The 21003-nt window shown below is 38.2% G+C and overlaps 1 protein-coding gene across 1 annotated transcript in view; it reads left to right on the top strand.

Annotated features, from left to right (window-relative positions):
• Positions 1-21003, top strand: part of sorcs3a (sortilin related VPS10 domain containing receptor 3a) — a 307833-nt gene that overhangs the window by 138876 nt on the left and 147954 nt on the right. Inside the window, exon 3 of the mRNA XM_051945511.1 lies at positions 9866-9965. Coding sequence (XP_051801471.1) covers positions 9866-9965 — 100 coding nt within the window. The remainder of the gene's footprint in view (positions 1-9865; positions 9966-21003) is intronic.

Here is a 21003-nt window from a genome sequence, read left to right as displayed (position 1 = left end):
ATCACATTTTTAAGACACAGATGCAACAGCAGCAACAGTTCCTGACTTTGTAATAAGAGTGTGTGCAGCTAAAACAGGACTTGGTTACCTTTGCTGTCATCTAAAGGAAACAACTCCCTCCAAAATATGGCGTGGCTACATTGGTTCCCACAGCAAATACTATTAATATGATAATTACAGCTGAAAAGGAACAAGATGTCTCTGATTTTTTTTAATGTTTTATGTTTATATAAACATTTGCCTGGTGTGCCATCTCTCCATGTAAGCTCCTGTATGTGTACGCTTCAGTGAATAACTAATGCAAAACTTAACTGAATGTGTTAAAAAAAAAACCCATCTATTTCCATTAGGCACTAAGCATAAGTTGTTGTTTTTTTCTCGGTTACTAAGTCAAGCAGTGCTCCTCCACCATTATTGACAGAATCCAGACAATATCTCCAAAACTGTGAAAAAAAAAAATCTGTAATTAAACTGAAAAAAATCTGATTGCAAGGGTGCAAAAATGTGTTAAAAGCATCAGTATATTGTGTTGAAATGTTAAAAACTGTCAAAACAGTGAAAAATCATGTCAAATAACTGTAAAATGATGTTTTTTTTTAACCTTATATAAATACAGTAAAATAATGTACGTTTATAGTTACACATTGTAAAACAAAAAATAATGTTTTTAAAATGCAGATCTTTGATGTGGAGATTATTGACACACATAAAACAACATTACAATTTTTACAACCCGTTTTTCTCCTTTAATTTAAACCAAATAGATAAACAACCTCAAAGTATTGTCTTATGAGATGATGGACGATCTGCACAGCTGACATTATTCTGGATAAAACCAGGTACGAAATTTATGACTGGTCCTTACAATAATCAAGGTAAGAGTTAAAGGTTAAGGTGGTGAAATTCTTCTCCATCGTCCTGCTGACACATGGATATTTGCCACTAAATTAATTTAAAGCTTGGTGCAGCAGACAGAGAGACTCAGAGCTCAGCTGTTCCTCTGCTGGGTGAACAAAGTTGAATAAGATTTCCGGCTTGTCCAGCTCTGCTCTGTCCTACTTTGTCGCTGGACTCCCAGTCGTGTTGTTCTGGCGACAGCTCTGTTTAGTTCTTTTCCTGGTCACCCAGAGTTCTCTGGATTCGGTCCAGAGAGTCGAGGACCTGTGGCTGGAGCAGAACTGGCTTTGTCACGGCCTCCAGAGTCTGTCGCCGGAACAAAACACTACAGCAATTCAGACGATTGCAGTGGAAGTGTCTGCGGCTCACTGAGGCGTCTCCGACCCTTCAGCACTGCATGGAGACGCTTCGGTTCACTCACAGCGTTTTTCAGATGCGTCACTCACAGGCTTCAGGCTGGATTTTGCCGCAGGGTTCTCCGATAGAAGCTTTTTCCTCTGTCTTGTCTTTCTGTGCCGCCTCCCGACTCTTCTGCTGAGGATTGAGTTACAACTCTGACAACCACCTGATGACGCTTTTATCTTCGTATGATTACTGATTTGGTGTTTTCTCATCTCTGTGGTCACAAAGATTTTTCATTCCATGCCATGTTTTACAGTCAGCGTGTAACTTTTCTTCTTCTTTGTTTTACTCAATATTTATTTAGCCAAACAGGGGAAATCTGTAAAATATCGATTTCAAAACATTTTTCAAACCTTAATGTATTGTACATATTTTTTTGCTTTCAATTACCAACAAACATCTCTACAAAAATTATATTTTTATTTGATTTTGAATACAGTTAAACTGTGGAATGTCATGGCTGCATATTGAAAAGAATGAATGTCAGTATTAACAGTTTTGGTCTGCTTTTATGGCTCACATTTATGCCATTTCTGTGTGATTTTACTCAATTTTAACTTAAATTTAAAAAACAAAGAAAAATGAAATGTGATTTTGTAATTCTTTTTCCCATTTTTAAAAAAAATTTTACATTTAGAATGTAATTTAATACTTTGTCTTCTTATGATTTTTGCAGATATTTTCCATAATGTAACCATACGAGAATATCTGTAAAATAAAAATTTTAAAGCCTTATTTGCCATTTTTCAAGCCTGAATATGCTGTACATATTTTTTTTATTTCAAACCACAACAAATGTCTGTGCGGTATTGCTATTTTTAGTTGATTTAAATACAGTAAAACATGATGTTATGGTTGCACATTTGAATTAATTTCTTCCAGCAGATTAATGCTATTTATCTACTGCAAGCAACGGTTTACTGTGACGGGAGTCAGATCAGTAACCTTCAATTCTGTTCAACTCCTGCAGGCTTCGGAACGAGGTGCTTTGTTTGTGCGAGCCGCAGAAACTAAGATGATTTGGTTTTGCGTTTTCATCCTTGGTTCTTTGAAGTGCGTGACTTTTTTTCTCTTCTTCTCCCCAGAGCTCGGTCAGCAGCGTTGTACACCGACGCTGAATTGTTCTGCTTTACTGGCAGCCATCTGGCAAAACCTCACAAACACTCCCTAATGCAATTGCTGTCTGCTTTTCTATTCCAATCATTTGATGTTCACACACAGAAATGCACAACACCATATCTGCCTCTCTCTTAGAAAACATGGAAGGACAGCGAACAAATGAGAACCTCCAGTTTGCAACGGCAAAGATGCAGAAAAAATCCTGTCTTTGACCCGACCTAGTTTGCAAATCTCATATTTTTACTAGATCTTGTTAGCAAAGAGGATGACAGGTTTGGCCTCTGCATGTTCTGCCATTGATTTTGTGGTAAATCTGTTTAATAGTCACAGACTCACTGAGAATCCTGCACTCGAATCTGCCATAATCTCCTCCCCTGATAGTCACCAGAATATTTTCAGCTACTTTTTGTCACCAGATTAATTGTGCAGAAAAAGCTCACAAACTGCTTGTCTCAACAGAAACAGGTTAGTCTCTGCAAAAAGCAGAAATTTAAAGGCAGAGGTAGCATTTTTTTCTTCTTTCGCCATTTACTCCCTATAATGTTTTTGTATCTATGCCTTTTTTCTTTGCACACAGTGCCCAGACAAAACAAAAAGCAAACAGGTGTTTAACAAATGGCTGAAATGTGTTGCCAGAATCCAGACAATCTCCTGTAAATGTGAAAGAAAATTTACTTACAAAATTACTATGCTAAGGCAAGGCAAGGCAAATTTATTTATATGGCACATTTCAACAACGAGGCGATTCAAAGTGCTTTACAAAGACATGAACAGAGGATGACAATTATTAAAAGAAAAACACAATAAAACATTTATGAAATCATTTTTAAAAAAAGTCAGAACAGTAAAGAGATCAAAAACAGAAGTCAGAAAACAAGGGCAATTATTAAAAGAAAAACAGAACAGTAAAAAGCTCAAAAACAAGAGTCAGAAAACAAGGGCTGTTTAAAATAACTGTCATAAAATAAGAGTTAAAATAACTGTTAAAAGTAACTGTCATAAAATAAGGTTTAAAATAATTTAAAATACTTTAATCAAAAGCAGCTGAGAACAGGTACGTCTTAAGAATGGATTTAAATGTGCTGAGAGTTTCAGCTGATCTACAGTTTTCTGGGAGTTTGTTCCATATATATGGGGCATAGAAGCTGAATGCAGCTTCTCCGTGTTTGGTTTTTACTCTAGGAACTACTAGAAGATCTGATCCAGATGACCTGAGTGGTCTGGGTGGTTCATACTGAGTCAGGAGGTCCCTGATGTATTTTGGTCCTAGACCATTTAAAGCTTCGTAGACCAGCAGCAGGACTTTAAAATCTACCCTCTGAGTGACAGGAAGCCAGTGTAAGGACTTTAAAACTGGAGTGATATGATCTCTTTTCTTGGTCTTAGTGAGGACTCGGGCAGCAGAGTTTTGAATCTGCTGCAGTTGTTTGAGTGTTTTGCTAGGGGAAATCTAGCAGCAAACATCCCAAACAGTGAAATACTGCATAGGTAGGTCTTCGGTTTACGATTTCCTCACCCTACGACATTTTGTCGTTATGCCGGAACTGGTTACAGGCGTGTCCTTGGTTTATGACTTACGGCGTTTCGTCAGTGCGTTGGAAATGGTTATGTGGAACTTACATGTAACTAGTTGGACAACTACATCGTCACGTGACGCTGTAAGACAGCTTTGCTTACATTTGCTGGTTGTACGCCATCTTGGATTGTGCTACATTCGCTAACCTTTTTCCCTTCATCGTGGCTCCCAAGCGCAAGTCAGAAGGAAAAATGTCAGCATTTGTTGGACAATTAATAGAAGAGTAAGAACAGCTCTGGATTCATCTTTTAAGCTTTTCATAAAACTACCAGGTTAGAAAAAGTATGAAAAACGTGTCTTTTGAACAAACTTTTTTTGGAAAGTAGTTGATATATCTTCACAAACCGATGATGACATTCAGTGCAGTGCCAAACTGAAGAAGTCTTGTTGTAGATAGTAAAGTACTGACACGGTATAGTCAGGATTAAACCTCCTGCAGAAATGTCTGACACCCTTTTAGTAAACCTAATTCTTACCTCTGATGTGCTCCTTTCAGCGCTGAATTTAGCTATAAACCATTAAATGCAGAATCGTTGGGCAAATGCATGAAGCTGTCTTTATGGGTTCACAAAGCTGCAATTCTCATTAGCGTGGCATTTCACTATACCTTCGCATGCAAACTGAGAGTGAAGCTCAGTATCTGTGCTCTGCTGAGACAATAACATTAAAACTTCAGTGTCGCACCACAACTCCATCTGTATTGCAAAGAGCATCAGCCTGTCTGACAGTCACAGTACCGACTGTCAGACGGAATAAATGCTACACGGCTCCTTCTCTTGTTGCCGTGCAGAAGGTGGTGGGCGATCCGGCCGACACAGTGCTGGTGTCAGTGCACCGGAGTGGAAGACACAAGGTTTTTCCACACTAATAAGTCTTCTTTCACTGGCATATGTGCACACATGAATAGCCAGGACATGCAGAAGTGGATTCAGATGTTTCAAAACTCACATTAAAGCAATCAGTCCAGTTGAATAAACAGCAAGGCAGTAAAAAGACACTTCATTTCACGTTTTCTTTTTTAGAAACAATAGAAGTGTTATTGCAGTAATTGATGTCCTATGAAATATAAGCAGGGATAATCCTCCCTGCATCACTGCTTTAAAGTACAGCTCAGGTCAAATTGGACTTGTCAGCTCCTGAAGACTTAATGTGATTACAGGGCCAAGGTCAGGCCACATTTGACTGGAGGCACAACCCCGAGCCTGCTGCAGACTTTCACTTTGTTCTTGATTTAATTGCATAGAATTTAATTGTGTTTGTCAAATTACAGCCATTGATTGACATCGACTCAGCTGGCATGCAGAGTTGCTAATTTAATCTAGCTAAAACATTTAAAAAAACATGTTCTTCATTGTAAGATGTACTTCCTGCAGTCTTGAAGACAGTTCACAAAGGTGATATTTATAGCAGGAATGTTGTATTTAATACACTGTCATCAGAATCATCACAATATGGGTGCTTTTCATTATGCTAACTTGAGGCTTCTGCCTTAAAGTTCATCATGGTGGATCTCTGATTTCTTCAAATGCATTCATTCAGGATTGAGGAGGTTTCTGGAGAAGCTCAGAGTTAAGAAACACAGGTGTGTCCAACCCGGTCTCACGAGGATTCGTGAAACTGTCACGTTAATTTTTGTTTCGGTTTCGTGCGCACCAACACGATTTCGTCATGTTTTTCGTGCCGCTCACAACGAAATGTTTTTCGTGTTGCTCACAACGAAACCCGCTGTGGTAATCACATCTGAAAGTGGTTTATACCGGCGGATTCATGAGAATCTAAGCTGTCCATCGGCGTATACTGTTTGTGTAATCGCGTTTGCAGCCGTCGGACATTCTTAGAATCGCGTTTGCACCCTTTGGACATTCTTTAAATTCCTATGCAAATTGGTAAGTGTACCACCGGGTTATGGTTAGGGATGATGTAATGCAAAATATAGCGTTGGATTCGCAACGGTTTCACATTAAAAATATAATATACCCATTCGTTTGAAATACGTTCTGAGTGGCACGAAAAGTCCGCCGTTTAAAATACATTGGTGTGCATTTCGTTGTGAGCGGCACGAAAAACATGACGAAATCGTGTTGGTGCGCACGAAACCGAAACAAAAATTTACGTGACAGTTTCACGAATCCTCGTGAGATCGGGCTGGTGTGTCCTACCTGTAGCACCCTCACTGGTAAGAGCTGTAACACAAATAAAGAGAACGAGGAGACATGTTAGCGTCATGAAATGCAAACCCGTGTGCTGAGTGACTCCTTTACTCCTTCACATGAAAGAGGCATCATTTGTCTCTTTATTCACAAAACTGGCCAATCAAGGAGCAGGTTGTTCCATTGGAGAGCCTTTTACAAATGTTAATAACAAAATTATAATACACTGCAAAGCAACACTGTTACTGTAAATGATGCAGAAATTGTTTATCATCTAAGTAAATAGATTTACTTTCCCACTCATTGACTTTCTGTGCAGCTGCTTATTTTTCTAATTTATAGCTGCACATTAGAAACTTTAATTCGTTTAAACATCAAGAAGTGCATTTAAATCCGAAACTACATGGAAATCACTTCGTGTTTTTAAAAAATTAAAATGAAATTAATGGTATTGATTGAATATTCTTGGTGATAAATCCATTAGACTGATTAGTTTTCTAATCTATGTTCTATTAGCTGCAGAACCATGGACTTGGCAGCAAATCAGGACCAAACATAAAAACATACACTCCATGTAGCCATCAGAAAGTCACTCCATGGTCAGAAACTCCACCTTTAACCTTTAACCTCCCAAAACTAAGCAACAGGATGAATAAATAAATAGGGGCTGAATTTCTGAGTACGTGGAACTTTGACAATTTACTCAAACCAGTACATTTCATGCTTTTGGCACAATCCTGTATTGTTTTGCCACTTCTGGGAAAACATCCACTTGTGATTTTTCTGACAGATGCTGTGATTTGATTTGCGATGTAATTTTTTTAAAGTCAAGCTTCAGTGATTTCAAATGTGACAGACTCGACAGCTGAAACTCTGACTGAGACTAAATGCAAAAATGAAGAGATTGAGTTTATATCAGACTGCAACATGCGGCCTGAACCACATAATATATATTGATCAGTGGGAAGCATTAATGACGCATGAAAGTTTCCGCCTGCTGAAATAAAAAGAAATAATAATTGCAGCTTTGGTCTCGTTATTTAACAGCCTCATCTGGTATAAATTTAATGGCAGCCTTTACGAATTGCAAAGTATGTGTCAAAATGCAGTTTCGATGAGGACGGGAGGGAGGGGGGCAGCGTGGCTCAATGGGTAGAGTGGCTGTCTTGCAAACCGGAAGGTCACTGATTCGATCCTTGGCCTGGAGAGCTCATGTCAAGGTGTCCCTGAGCAAGATGCTGAACCCCTAACTGTTCCTGATGAGCCGTGGTTAGCGCCTTGCATGGCAGCTTCCCCAATCAGTGTGTGATAGCAATTTTGTTCTAGACTGTATAATGACAATAAAGCACATTCTTCTTCTTTTTTCTTCTAAAAAAAAGATAAGAAAATTCAGTACATAGAGTGAAAATTGTATTTATTTCAATGCATTATCGGCTCAATAGGTAGCAAGTAAATGATAAATCAAAGTGAATCAACTAAAGAGAGGAGCATGACTGGATGAGACCACAGATTTGAGTGCTTTTTACAAGTTTTTTTTCCCTTCAAAGTGTTATATTTGGGCCTTTTTATGAATGTACAAAGTCAACAAACTACAGCTATATTCACTCAGTTTTGGTCCATTTGCAAGATCTCAAATTCCATCAGGTATATACAACTACAAATATGTGTTTTTTTCAACATTGAAGCATCTAAACATATTGTAGTAGACCCCAAAAATAAAATTATAAACATGTACATCTGTGACATTGGGCTCCTAAAGCCAGTTTTTTCTCCTCTGTAACATCCACTTGCTTTTGGTTTGTAATTAGTGGCTCTTATTGTTCACTATGTGTACACAACTACAATAGTGTGCTTTTGAGCATTAAGGCATGTAAACATATTCTAGTTGACACCTAAAATACAATTATAACCCTGTACATGTGCAGAATATCATCTGGTGTCTCCTCCTTGACGGCATAAGTAACCTTGTGAAATACTGCCAGACAAGCTCTTTCATACAAACTGAAACAACAAACCTCTATTTGCTCGCTTTTGGTCCATAATTTTACAAGATTCCTAACTTCATCGGGTATGTGCAACTATAAATATACGCTCATGCAAAATTAAAGGATCTGAAAATATGTTAGTAGACCCCAAAAATTGTACTTGTGCAGATTATGGGCTCTTTAAGGCACAACAAGTTCCCTGTAAAATACTACTAGAGAAGACCTTTCATACAAACCGAGACAGCAAACCTCTATTTGTTGGCTTTTTTTTCATAATTTGCAAGATTATCTTTTTCAGCCAGCACATTTTCAACATTAAAGCGTGTAAATATATTCTAGTACACCCCCCACAAAATAAAGTGATAAACCTTTAAATCTGCATAAACTGCTTGTAGAAGGAAAATGAAGAGCACAGGGCTGTTATATGAAGAATCTGGAGTGTCTCCAGCCATTTTTGTCCTTTTGTCAAGTTGGCAACACCATGCTGCTGCCCTTGACCCTTCCACGTTCCCATTTCCAAAAGCTATGATGTGTGGTGCTACCTTTCTTTTGTCATCCCGTCGCCTCCTGTAAAAAAAACAGCTTATTTAACGTTTCATATTAATTGGTTCTCTTGTACAGAGTGTGAGTGTTTGGGAGGTCACAGTTAATCTTGGTCCACTTCAAGAGATCGTGCCAAAACCATCTTCCACTTAAGAAATCCAAGCATATGCATTACGGTGACTGGATGATGAAGGCGCGTCTGGCAGCGGTCAGAACAGCGTATGTTTCAGTGTTATTTATGAAGCCTCCTATAAGCTTGGAGCGTGCAGCTCCTGCTCCTCATCAGCATCACTGTCAGAGCTGCACCTAAACTTTAATATGCTGTGCGTCTGACTCACTATTATGCTTTGTAATCATAGCAACCACTGCGTCTCTCTGATGCCTTCAGGAAGTAATCTGAATGAGAGACATCTTCTCTTGCAATTTCGCCGAAGCTCCCGTTCCTGCTGAAGGAGTACAAGCAGCAGGGTTTGGCTAAAAAATAGGTATCATCTTCACTCTCCACATAAGCAGACTGCTAATCCAAATGGGAGTTATGCCACAGTGGTGGGTGGGTGCTTCGGTGCCCGCAGAGAGAAATCCTGGGCACTTGAATGCAGCTCTTACAGGAAAAAAGGAGAAAAAAAAGAGTAAAAAGCAGCATAGGACTGCAAATGCTGTAATATGCTACTTGAAGGCAGATTTGGTAGTTACTAGTGATGATGGATTCATGTGGAGTTTCCAGGGACCAGGCTGGCTAACAGGCTCATTCCCACTGTTAAATTATTAAAGCCCAAAGGGTTCTAGAACATCCACATGTTTTTGCACTCGTCATATTTTATTTCATAGTAGTCATCAGCAGAGAATTAATTATTTACAGTGCCAGGTCCCCAGACATTTCTGAGCAGTTCATTTTTGTTGGCAGCTACAGATGATTGGTTAACCTCCTCTTGTTCCACTGCCAGCGGTTTCATTCCCGCACAGAGACACTGGATGTACAGTATTCGGCTCCATACCAGCCTTTATCCTGCTCGCTGTTTGACCGCAGGGTGTGATATTGCATTCTTTTTTATCACTGTAAAATAAATATTATTTGACACGAATCGAGCGATGTCCCAGTAATCCCGACTCTGTTTGTTTACCCACAAACTTTCAGTGAGCTTCCTGCAACGCTATTTTCCTGCTCCTCACTGCTGATTCTTTCTTCTCCTCAGATCTACTGACTACGGCTCCACATATGAGAGAATGAATGACAAAGTCGGATCCAAGACTGTTCTGAGTTACCTCTATGTCTGCCCAACTAACAAGAGGAAGGTGAGAAATCATGAATATTATCTGCTCTCCAGTGCATCCCATGTGCCTTTGTTAAAAATGCTCATTTTCAATAAGAAATTACCTGTTTTCAAATGTATTTTTCATATTTTTTTTGATAAATTCAGCATAATGGATATTTGCAAATACCATGAGATTCCATGTCATATTCACCACTCTGCTGCTCTTTCTTTCCATCTATTTTTTTTCATCGATCTGAAGGTACTATAAATGTAAACCATCACTTTCTGCACAGATGTTTTAATTCAAAAGCCTTAATTGGTGCATTCCCTTCTGCTGGTCAGCTTTTGATTTGATTGATAGAGGTTGTGTCCAGGTGGAAAGAAATATGGGCACAGCGACGAGATGCTCTCAAACTGATTTATTTAATGCAAATATTGAAAAGTTTGTTGTCAGTCGGGCTGGACCCAAATATTCGGTCATTACGGTGGTATCCAAATATTAATTTTGAGATCTGAATATTCAGCCCCCCTAACCCTAAATATTGTACATAATTTGATGTTTGTTTTGTTTGTTTGATGTTTTGTTAAATGTCGCAAATAATTCAGTGTGCAAATTGATGTAAAATCACAAAAACATCTGTAAAACAGGTAAGGATGTTAATAGTGCAGCATCATGGTCGCCTGACTTCATGGCAGTTACTCATTGAGTGTGCTGCTAACAAGACTGTGATTCACGCTGTGCTCATGCAAAACAAACATTTTCAGAGCATTCTGAAGGCAACTATATTTACTCTCTTTAGCAGTGTAATCGGATGACCTTTCGTTCAGGGAGTCGAGCACTGCATGGCACTCAGTGATTTACACAGAGCTGATACCTTCTGAGTTCTGTCTTGTAAATATTGTACATAATTTGATGTTTGTTTTGTTTGTTTGATGTTTTGTTAAATGTCGCAAATAATTCAGTGTGCAAATTGATGTAATTGACTGACTTTTTGGTTGTATTGTGCTAAATATGATCTGATGAAAACTATATTGCCTTTGCACAGAGCACAATACTAAGTAAAATAAAATGCAATTTAGCATTTCACCAGAAGTGCAGAAGAAGCAGTAAAAATGCAGTGCAATGAAAAATATGTAGTGAAATAGCTCTGAGGGCAGAATGAATGTGTTAAGATGGATATAGATAGAATGATTCAGTACTAACGGAATGAGCAGTGTGCATGCATGAGTGATACCAACGTTCCTGTAATTTAAAAACAATGAGCTTGGGGTAATGTAATTATGTTAGATAAATGACATGTAAATGTAAAGAAAATGATAATAGAACAATATTGACAATGGGTATGAGATTAGATGAAAGTTACATCCAGTATATACACAATTACTCCATCTAAAACGACACTTTAAAAGTGAATGTTTGGGGCATAACCAAAAAAATTAAAAGCTAAATTACTTTAACAGTTTGCATCAGTTGTAGGGATAACTTCTAAAGAACTTATGTTCAACCAACAAACTGACCTGAGTACAGGGAATTAGCCTTTGCTCTGCAATCAAATGTTTTATTTATATATTTTTATTAAGTTCATTGTTAATAAAAATTAAGCCGTCCAAGTAGTATTCCCATGTTATTTAAAAGCAGTTCTAAAGTTTAATGTGCTTAGTTTTTCATAGTTATAATGAACACAAGTTTTTTGCAAATGTAGAAAAAATGAGTTGTAGTTTGGGAAGGGCACTTTAATTCCTGACTCAAAGGTGAAGAAAAATGTAATTATCATGCACATTTCATGAAGTTACCTCATCTCAGATTTAGTTTTAAATCTGCTAATGCTGAAATTAGAGTTTAATTTACAGACAATATTAAGTTGATGCAACATCATTACGTCAACACATCTCACCAAAAATAATGTGTGCAATTTGAAATTTTCCGTTACGACCATGCACTCAATTCACTGGAGGGCATATGTTCCTTGAATTACCTTACAGAGTGTGCACAGTATGAAATCTAACTTAATAGCTCATATTTTGGCAGAATCCATTCAGTGTGTGGGTGATCTCTTTCCTGGAGTAATTTGATCTTCAGGAAGTGGTGAGTTTTATTGACAGTGGCTGAAGACAGAAATAGAACAAAAAAGGCTTTTTTTAATCAATGAAATCAATATTTTTGTCAGAAAACACCTGACTGCTTAGTAGACTGATCATCTACAGGTGTAATTATTAGTGCGTCAGTAATGCACATTATGCTGAATTTACCGGCAATTCCAAAGATCCATGTTATTTAAATACCGTCTTTAATCTAAAAACTTGCCTGTGGACACATCTTCATCTCTGAGTTAGTGAAGGAAACTATGCAGAGTCCTTCCTCTATCAGATAATCCTGGCGAACAGCTAAAGCGGAATTTTAAGAATTGCGGGCCACAAATGAGAAAGACAGGAAAAGAAATGCTGCCAGCTGCCAACCATCTGCCAACATCTTTAATTTGCCTGAGAGTTATGTCACTTACTTTTTATTTAATTATATTTCTGACATTCTAGAAATTGATCTCTTTATGGTGTGCAGTTCATTTTCACCATCTGCTTCACTTTTCTTTTAATTTAATTTAACAAAAAAAAGTTCACTATACTTATTTCTAACCTTATTGTACATTTTTACTCAACTCCAGCTGGATTGCAGGTGTTGCACCCTTTGTCTTCGGGCTTTGGGTATGCCAGTTCAGGGAAAACAGTTTAAATCTCTTCATGTTTCTATACTGTGATTCACCACCTCACATCAGGCAGTAAATCTAATTTTCCCCTTGTGCTGAACTCCTCCGCAGCAACGAGCAACAGCATGATAGACAAGTGGAATCATAGCTCAGAGGTCAGAGAGCTATAAGCCGCTCAGTTACAGTAGGAGGCTTGTCCAAACCGCCCTGAGGCTGTTTATGAATCAGTGTGCTCTTACTGTACATATATAGCCGTCAAAAAAACCCACATAGATATACATATATAAATAATATATATAAATACTAATTAGCACAGTTTTCATGAGCATGCCACTGCTAATTACAGCACATCTCACATATGTGGACCAGAAGCCGTTCGCAGGGCTGATCTGCTCCTTTGGTGTGCAGGGTTGGAGACATTAACATCATACAGCAGTTTCACATGGAGCTCGACATGACAATTAGTGGCAATTAGTGTGACTGTATTCACTGCTTCAGCCATGTAAAGGTGTGAAAGGAGTGTCAGTTTAACGCTCAAGAGAACTTGCCGTCAAACTAATTTAACAATCAGCATGACGTTAAAATCAATGTAACACATTGTGGATGATTTTTTACACCCTGTTAGAGAACCTGATCCCTCAGTAGATATCAAGGGCTCATTCAAAGCTCAGGCAATCACAAAGGCTTGCAATTACAGGTGATTTTACACTAATGAAAACACAATTATGAATATTGTGTTGTCTGTGAATAGATCCCCTTAAATCCTACGACGGGCAATTTAAGTGGACTACAGCAGATAAAAATCAAAAAGTTGGTAGGTGTTGATAGGAGAAATAACCTGTGGTGGTTAAATAGGGGGAGGATGTTGTTAAAGGATAAAGGAACACAGTTCTTTGATTTGTCAAATGCAGAATTAATCCATTTGCAGATACATGGTTTTCAGTGATTGGGAAAGGTGTCAAAAATTGTAATCTGAAAAGTAATCAACAACTAAAGCCATCAGACGAATGTAGAGGAGCATAAAGTACAATACTTGCCTCTGAGATGTAGACGAGTAAAAGTGGGAAGTCACAGAAAATGTAAAAGCTCAAGTCGTGTAGCTCTAATTTGCATTTTAGTAAATGCACCACTAGAAATAACAGTCTTCAAATTACAAATAAATTCAATAGACTCAGAAGTTTAGGTTCTTTTTCTGTTATTAAATTATGGTTATAGTGGGTATTGATGGCCTCATTTCACATACATTTTTCCTGTACAGTGGCTGGCATATTTTGCAACGAGTGCTGTGATAATATATTTTAGCAGATACATCTTTGAATGAAAGATGAGAAAATCATTGTAAGTCTATTGGCAGGAGGAGTGTCTATTGGCAGGAGGTTTTATAAGGTCTACATTAAGTTTTCTGGTGACTACATGTCTTAAATCAACTGATAAATACTGATCTGTTGCCTGTCTTACAACATAAACAACCCGTTGGTCTGCTCCATTCAATTCAGAATGTGCTGCTTAAATAAATTAGATTTATTGGTACTTAGAGGGGCATCCAATGGATAGCGTGTGCCATATAAATACTGTATGACAGATTGATTCAAAAGAATATTGTAAAATGGAGTGAAATTCAGTGCGTCCATATCTTAAATGTGCATGACAAAATTAGTTTTGGCCACTGGGGGAGCAGCAGCTGTGAACACAATACCATCTAGATAAAACTTATTCTTGAAGAATAGTAATATCCATGTGGAGTAGGGATGTTCTGATCAAGTTTTATTTTTTTCTCCTGATTCAATCACACTCATTTAGCATCTGTCAAGTGCCAATTTGATAACACTGTCCGAGAGATCTGCATTAATATATTGTAGATTAGCTGTAGTACATTATTTAGAGCCTCTTAGTAGCAGTTCGGCAAGCAGAATGCATTGTGGGGACTTAACTGGTGAAGGGGCACCATGACAAAGTCTTATGTGGTGGCAGACATGCTATAGCTTACTGAGATCATCTCTGATTTCAATTCTGTATCTCAGTAGTATCTGGAACAGATGGCTGGAACAGATGCATTTGTTGTCAATAACACTTGATTTGTAATATATAGTTATGTGATATTGATTGATAATGCTGCATTTATTGAGAATAATTTTAAATTTACACAAACTGACAACAGACATAAAGAAAGGATTAACTTTATGTTTAAGTCATTGTCTCTATCTGAAACTTTGGATTTGTTGGATTTCATGTGTAATTTAACAGATGTGAACATTTATTTTTGAATTAGTAAGTACATAATACTGTGGATGCTTCTTAGCCATAATATTTGAGTCACTCTGATAAATGAGATTGTGGTCTTGACCTTTAATAACAGTGCCTCATTATAGACATTTCACTGTTCCACAACAGTTTTTGTTGATTTTTCTGGATGCTGTGTCTAAAAGCAAAGAGAGCTACTGAACTACAGCATTAAAGCAGTGGAACAGACTCTCTTTCAGCAGGAAAGCTGCACACTGGGACGGCTCATCACTATAAGTTACCGCTTTCACACTCTTCGCTTGCTTTCAGTTGATCAGTTGTCATGATAAAATATTCATGATAGTTGCTTTAACTGCCACTTAGAACAACAGTGGCCATAAAGTTGCTAAATCTTGCCTTAAAACCCTCCTGACAATTCCTGGTTGTTTTTTTTCTCCCTTTCACAGTTGTATCCACTGTGGGCTCATTTATATAAAACTCCACTCCAGTTACCTCATTTGATATTTATATTGTGTACATACTGTATATTCTAAATTTTATTCTATTTTATTCTTTTTTATCCTATTCTTCTGTGAATACCCTGTCTATTTTTTATAACGTCCTGCTGCTCATATGCACCTTAATTGCCCCTCGAGGATAAATAAAGTTTATCTGAATCTGAATCTGAATAAAGTCCTATATCTGTATTTTCCTTTGTTTCGTTTTGTACACAACGTGGTTACTCCAAATGGTTTATTTATTAGCAAACTTTCATAGGAGACATGTAGATATAATAAATGTGCTGAAACATCCCAGTCTAACAGCACTTCATAGATTAGTAGTTCAAGGACCACTGGAAAGTTGAAGATCCTGTTTTTACAGTTTGTAGCTCTGCTAAATGGTGTAATTTTGTTGATTTTGTAGATTTTTTAAATATAACATACCTTTCAAACACATATTGAGATTCAGGAGGTTAAAAAACAGGCTTCGTGGAATAAGGACCTTTCTGGTGCCCTCCAAGGAGGTGTTAGCGCTCACCAAAGGAAAGTCACCGGTGCCAAAATGCTAAGAATGAGTGTACAAAAAGAAAGCAACTCATTTTTAACCAATTTTGCTCAGATGAATAGGCGTTGTTGCTTATCAGATGGTTTGAAAATGCAGGGAAATGCTGAAATTTTGTCCAATAAGCCATGAAAAATCCAGATCATGCTGCTGTAACATTAAGCGATAGCGCTGTGAGTGTAAATAATGCACCGCTGATTGTTTTTTAGCATGCACACTTATTTTCCTCCGAGCTATATTTCAGACACAGATTCAAGGACCCATGAAAGGTTTAAACCCCAGGACATCAGCATAAAGATGAGGTCACAGCCACCTGCAGAACAGGGCTGACAGTTTTCCTGCAGAACGAAAAGGTGTTGTGAAACTTTTAATAATCATTTTGTTCGGATTTCACTGCCCACTCAGATACATGTTAAATAAATCAAAGTCTGTAACATCAAAAGACTTGGAGAAAACAAAGCCTGACTCTGGAGTGTGTATGACACTAATGTGTTGGCTGTTGTGGAGGCTTTTGCGTTCATCAGCTTTACTTGTCCAAGGCCAAGCCAAGGTTTTGACCCTGAATCCGCTTGCATGGCGTCGGAGGTAATGGGCTCCCGGGACTGTCGAGCCGAACCACGTCAGGGCGAGGAAGAGATCATAGCCGGCGCTGATTGCTTCTCATGACTCACTCCTCCTGCTTTTTTTTATGTGGAGAAAATTTAATTCCACATCAAGGGCATAGCGGGAATGTAGTCCCTCAGGTTCTCTCTGCTGCTGCCGATGTGACAGTCTCTCTTTTTGTTGTTTTGCTTATGAAAGATTAGACAAACTTCGTTAAGACCCCAGCAAGGAAATTTACACTCATGTAAACATTCTATTGCCAGGACAGCACTGACTTTATGTTCACTAAAATATACTCAAGACATTTAGTATTTTGACAACCAATATAATACTTTTTGTCCCATTATTGATGCTGATTATTAGTAATCAAGGAGCCACATAATCAGTATTTGGAAATGATATCCATTTGAAGGAAAAATTAAAATCTTGGTGTCAAAACACAAACTACAACACAAAACGTGAGAGAGAATTTTTCAACAGTGTTCATTGACTGTTTCTTGTTTCATGCGACCGGTCAGGTAGACATTGAGCAAGAATACAGACAATACCAGAGCAGGCCCCTTTAAAATTCATTTACTTTATTGGGAATGAGTTTTGAATTATTATTTTTTTAACTGATAATTAGCAGTATGATCAATCAGTTATTAATTAGTCAGCAGTGTTAAGTACAATGGACATTATTCCCTCTGATATTGTTGGTTTCTTCATCACAAAAGTGGTTCAGTTGCCACTGAACAGTTTCCTCAGTATGCCACTGGGAAATAGGAATGCTTTCCTAGTTAATTCCAGTTTATCTTAGTGTTTAAAAAAGCTGGCTGGTGGTTAGCAAGCATCACAGAAGTCTATGTCATGGTGCCTGTTGCTAGCTAAACCCCCACAATGCTATATGCTGCCTACTATAAGTGCTATGCTAATGCTAATGGAATCTGTCTAATGCTGTGAGCCGCCTATAATAATAATAATAATAACTTTATAAAGCGCTGTCTGTCAAAGTGCTGTACATGCTATAGTGTAAGTGACGCCTCCTCTGGTCGCTACAGTATTGAACAGTAAGAACCTCCATATTTTTAATCTGTTAGAATATTTTCAACAGTGCATTGATCAATCATTCATCGTTAACAACTCTACTTTCTACTGTATTTGGGCTTCAAGTGAAAGCATGCACAAGTCAAAGCACCTTTTAAATCTGGCAGCGACTACTTCAATCACAACTCTGTACATGATAATGATAAAGGTGTGTATAATGGAGAATCTCCTTGTATAGTCTCTCCTCTAACAAGCATTTATTCTGAGCATGGTTTGTTTTGTAGACAGTCCATGAGGTCACAAATATTCTGGCTGCACGTGGATCTCCACAGGACTTAGATGACAAAATTTACGTCACACATACCCTTGCAGACACTTGGGCGCATGAATCGTCCTTAATCAAGGCTCTACATTCTCATGAAACTCCAGTAGTTCAACTCTGGGTCTGCCCACGGGCCAGTTGCCTCTCCGCACCTTATCTCTGGCCTAATTATTTCGATTTACCATCCTGTAGATGGATGAAAGTTCGCCTGAATGCTGGCTCTGTTCCTCTGTTGCCTCCTTGTGTCTGAGTGGCCTTATGTAGCCTGTGTTCTATAAAAAGAGCTGTCTGGGTGCCTAATCACTCATTGTAAGATATAATCATCTGCTGCTCTTTGAGAAATTCCTCCACCCACCGTAAAGGAATCATTATATGTCCGCTTCGGTGATTCTGGAAGCATATGTAGAATCTTTTTTTCCCTACATTGTCCAAGAAATAAGTCGAAGCTGTGACCTTTTACAATGTCACATTATAGATTTGAATGATAGTAATGACATTTAGCACAAAATCTCTGAAAGTGACATCTTCCATGAATCTCCCCGGCCGTGTTCTGATGTCTTCTTTACTGAGGCTCTGTTTTCTGCATTTGAACGGCTCGTAGATTAGATTAATTTAAAAATGAAGACATGCCCAGTTAAAATGCCATCGAGGAAGCAAGACAGTGAAAACATGATAGCTAAATACGGGTGATTAAGTGCTGATCCATGCTTAATGAGCATATTGCGGCGACAACTCCGTGTTAAAACCTCCCATCAAAGACAGACTAAGCCCAATTGATCTGGCGTGACGTGATTCATTTGCTGCAGGGTGTCTCTTTCCCCTCCGTCTCTGATCCATACCTCCACTTACCTCCTGATCTGACAACTGCTGGCTTCTATCTCAGTGCTGCAGCTTATGCACAGCTCAACATCAGGCTGATAAAACACAAAGGTTATCCCTCCAACCTGTATCGATTTAGTATTGTTACCCTCCTCACTCGCCCGCTTCCTCACAAAAGGCCGAGTGGAAGCTGTGAGGGAAATCTTAATCACCCCTGTGCTAATGCTATCGGTCACCGTGATTTTGGAAGTGAATAATTATTGTCTGAGGGATTGTTTTAGTAGGCGGGGGAGAAATTGGCTGCTGCTGCTGCTCCCGCCTTCGTATTGGCTTTGAATTGGTTTTGGGTTTCTTTCTAATCGCAGAGGCGACAGACAGAAACGGACTTGTTACGATAATGCGTGAGGTTGGGAAAATAATGTAGCTGTTTTCACACTTACATGGCTGTAAATGAGTAATGTGGATGTGACAATACTTTCTAGGACCCGTTCCTAGTTATAAAAGAGCACATTGTGGGCCTCTTTGAATCAAGGCTTTGGAAAAGATGAACTAAAAGCACTGCAGCTGAGGACATTAAGAGCACAGAGAAGGAACATTACACTCTAACACACAGCGAGGCTTCATTTTAATATGAATTCTACAGTTTGTTCATCTCGTTCTGGCAGTTGAACATGTAAAAAAACCTCCTGTTTACAGGAACATTACAGTAATCACAGTGATCACTACAAAAAAGCTGTAAATTACGTCTGACAAGCCCCAAAGACACTCAGATATCAGGAGGCTTCGGCGTTATTCTGTGACAGGTAATGAATGGCGAGATCTGCGAACCCGGGCCAATGAGAAAGCCAGATTGAGAAAGTGCTGCCTGTTTATTGGTGCTTAATGAAAAACAATTTATCTAAATCACCACCAGGGAGGGTTGCTGGTTAAAGCTCTGGAAGGAGGGCTCGCATTTCTGTCAGTGACAAATGTGCTGCTGTTTTTCCAATTCAAATGGAATTGACAAGAGAAAATATGGCCAATTTGAGCCGCAAGCGCAATCGCTGCCTGATATCCTTCAGCACAATCGTAGAAGAGGTACAACTGTGGTAGCCCAAGCCACATAAAAGTCGTATTATAATCTTGAAAGCTGCACCAGCCAAGGATTTCATGTTCAAAATTGTTAAAAAAACAAAAACAAAAAACAGAACAAGTATAACATGGAACTGTTCACTTGTAGGAACAAAACTGCACCAATTTAGCTTTAAACTCAGAATTTTGGAGTCATTGTTTTGGTTTTCTGGTTTGTTAAACCTTGTTTGAAGCCGCAAAAGGATCCTACCCCCTTTTTTTTTTTTCAAGAGTTCTTGGGGACAGCAAAAGAGAGATGTCAGGGAAGATTGCTTTGATTTTAATTTATCGTATCACCAGTAAAAGGGGCTCTAAATAAATATTAATGTCACTCATAGTGGTTGGGGAAGTGTTCATTTTCTTTATTGTAGTGACAGGACCAACACAGCAAAGTAAAAATACTCTGTTCCAAATAAAATTCATGAAACATCCAACCTAATTAAAATAGGCATTAGAAGTACAACGTCCTGCTTTGAGGCTCTGTGACTGATATAGTTTTATATTTGCCATCATTAGATTATTAATAACATCAATGTGTCAGCAGCTTGGTACTATTGTGCTTCATATCCAGTTTTATGTTCAGGGACAACAGATAAATGTGAACATTGCAAACATGACTAATTAGATTTAGCTTCAACTTTATTGTCATTGGGCAGAGTACAAGTACTAAAACAATGAAATACAGTTTAAAATGTAACCAAAAGTGCAGAAGAAGCAGTACAAGTGTATTTTGTATGTATTTTGTATGGATATATACGATATGTGACAGTATGAACAGAGTTCTAGGAACACAATAAGTACGTAAACATCGTAACTGTAGACAACAATATAAAGATTGCTGAAAGTATATATTAATGTCAGGGTAAATGGCGGTGTAGACAGTCGGATCAGTGGATGTGAAATGAGTTGGAAGATATATGCCGTACATAGACATTATGGACAGTATAAACTGTGTGATGGAAGAGGGAAAACAATAAAAGAAGCAGTTCTGTTTTTGCTTTTCTCTAATCTGATTTTTTGCTGAGATATATTGGATCATTTTATTGAAATAAAACCATGTGAGACGTTTAGAGGGGAAAATGTGACAGATACAAATACACAAGACGGGAATATTTCACACAAGTTGATGGCACTGAAAAACAACACTTTCTGTTAGGAGAAGGACTCAACACATCAGCACATTTACCATTTTTCTTCTTTTTTTTGCCATTGTT

Source organism: Acanthochromis polyacanthus, chromosome 3, assembly GCF_021347895.1.
Source record: "Acanthochromis polyacanthus isolate Apoly-LR-REF ecotype Palm Island chromosome 3, KAUST_Apoly_ChrSc, whole genome shotgun sequence".
In the NCBI taxonomy this organism is placed as follows: Eukaryota; Metazoa; Chordata; class Actinopteri; family Pomacentridae; genus Acanthochromis; species Acanthochromis polyacanthus.
The sequence above is the reverse complement of the archived record's forward strand: the minus strand, read 5'-3'. Positions and strand labels throughout refer to the sequence as shown.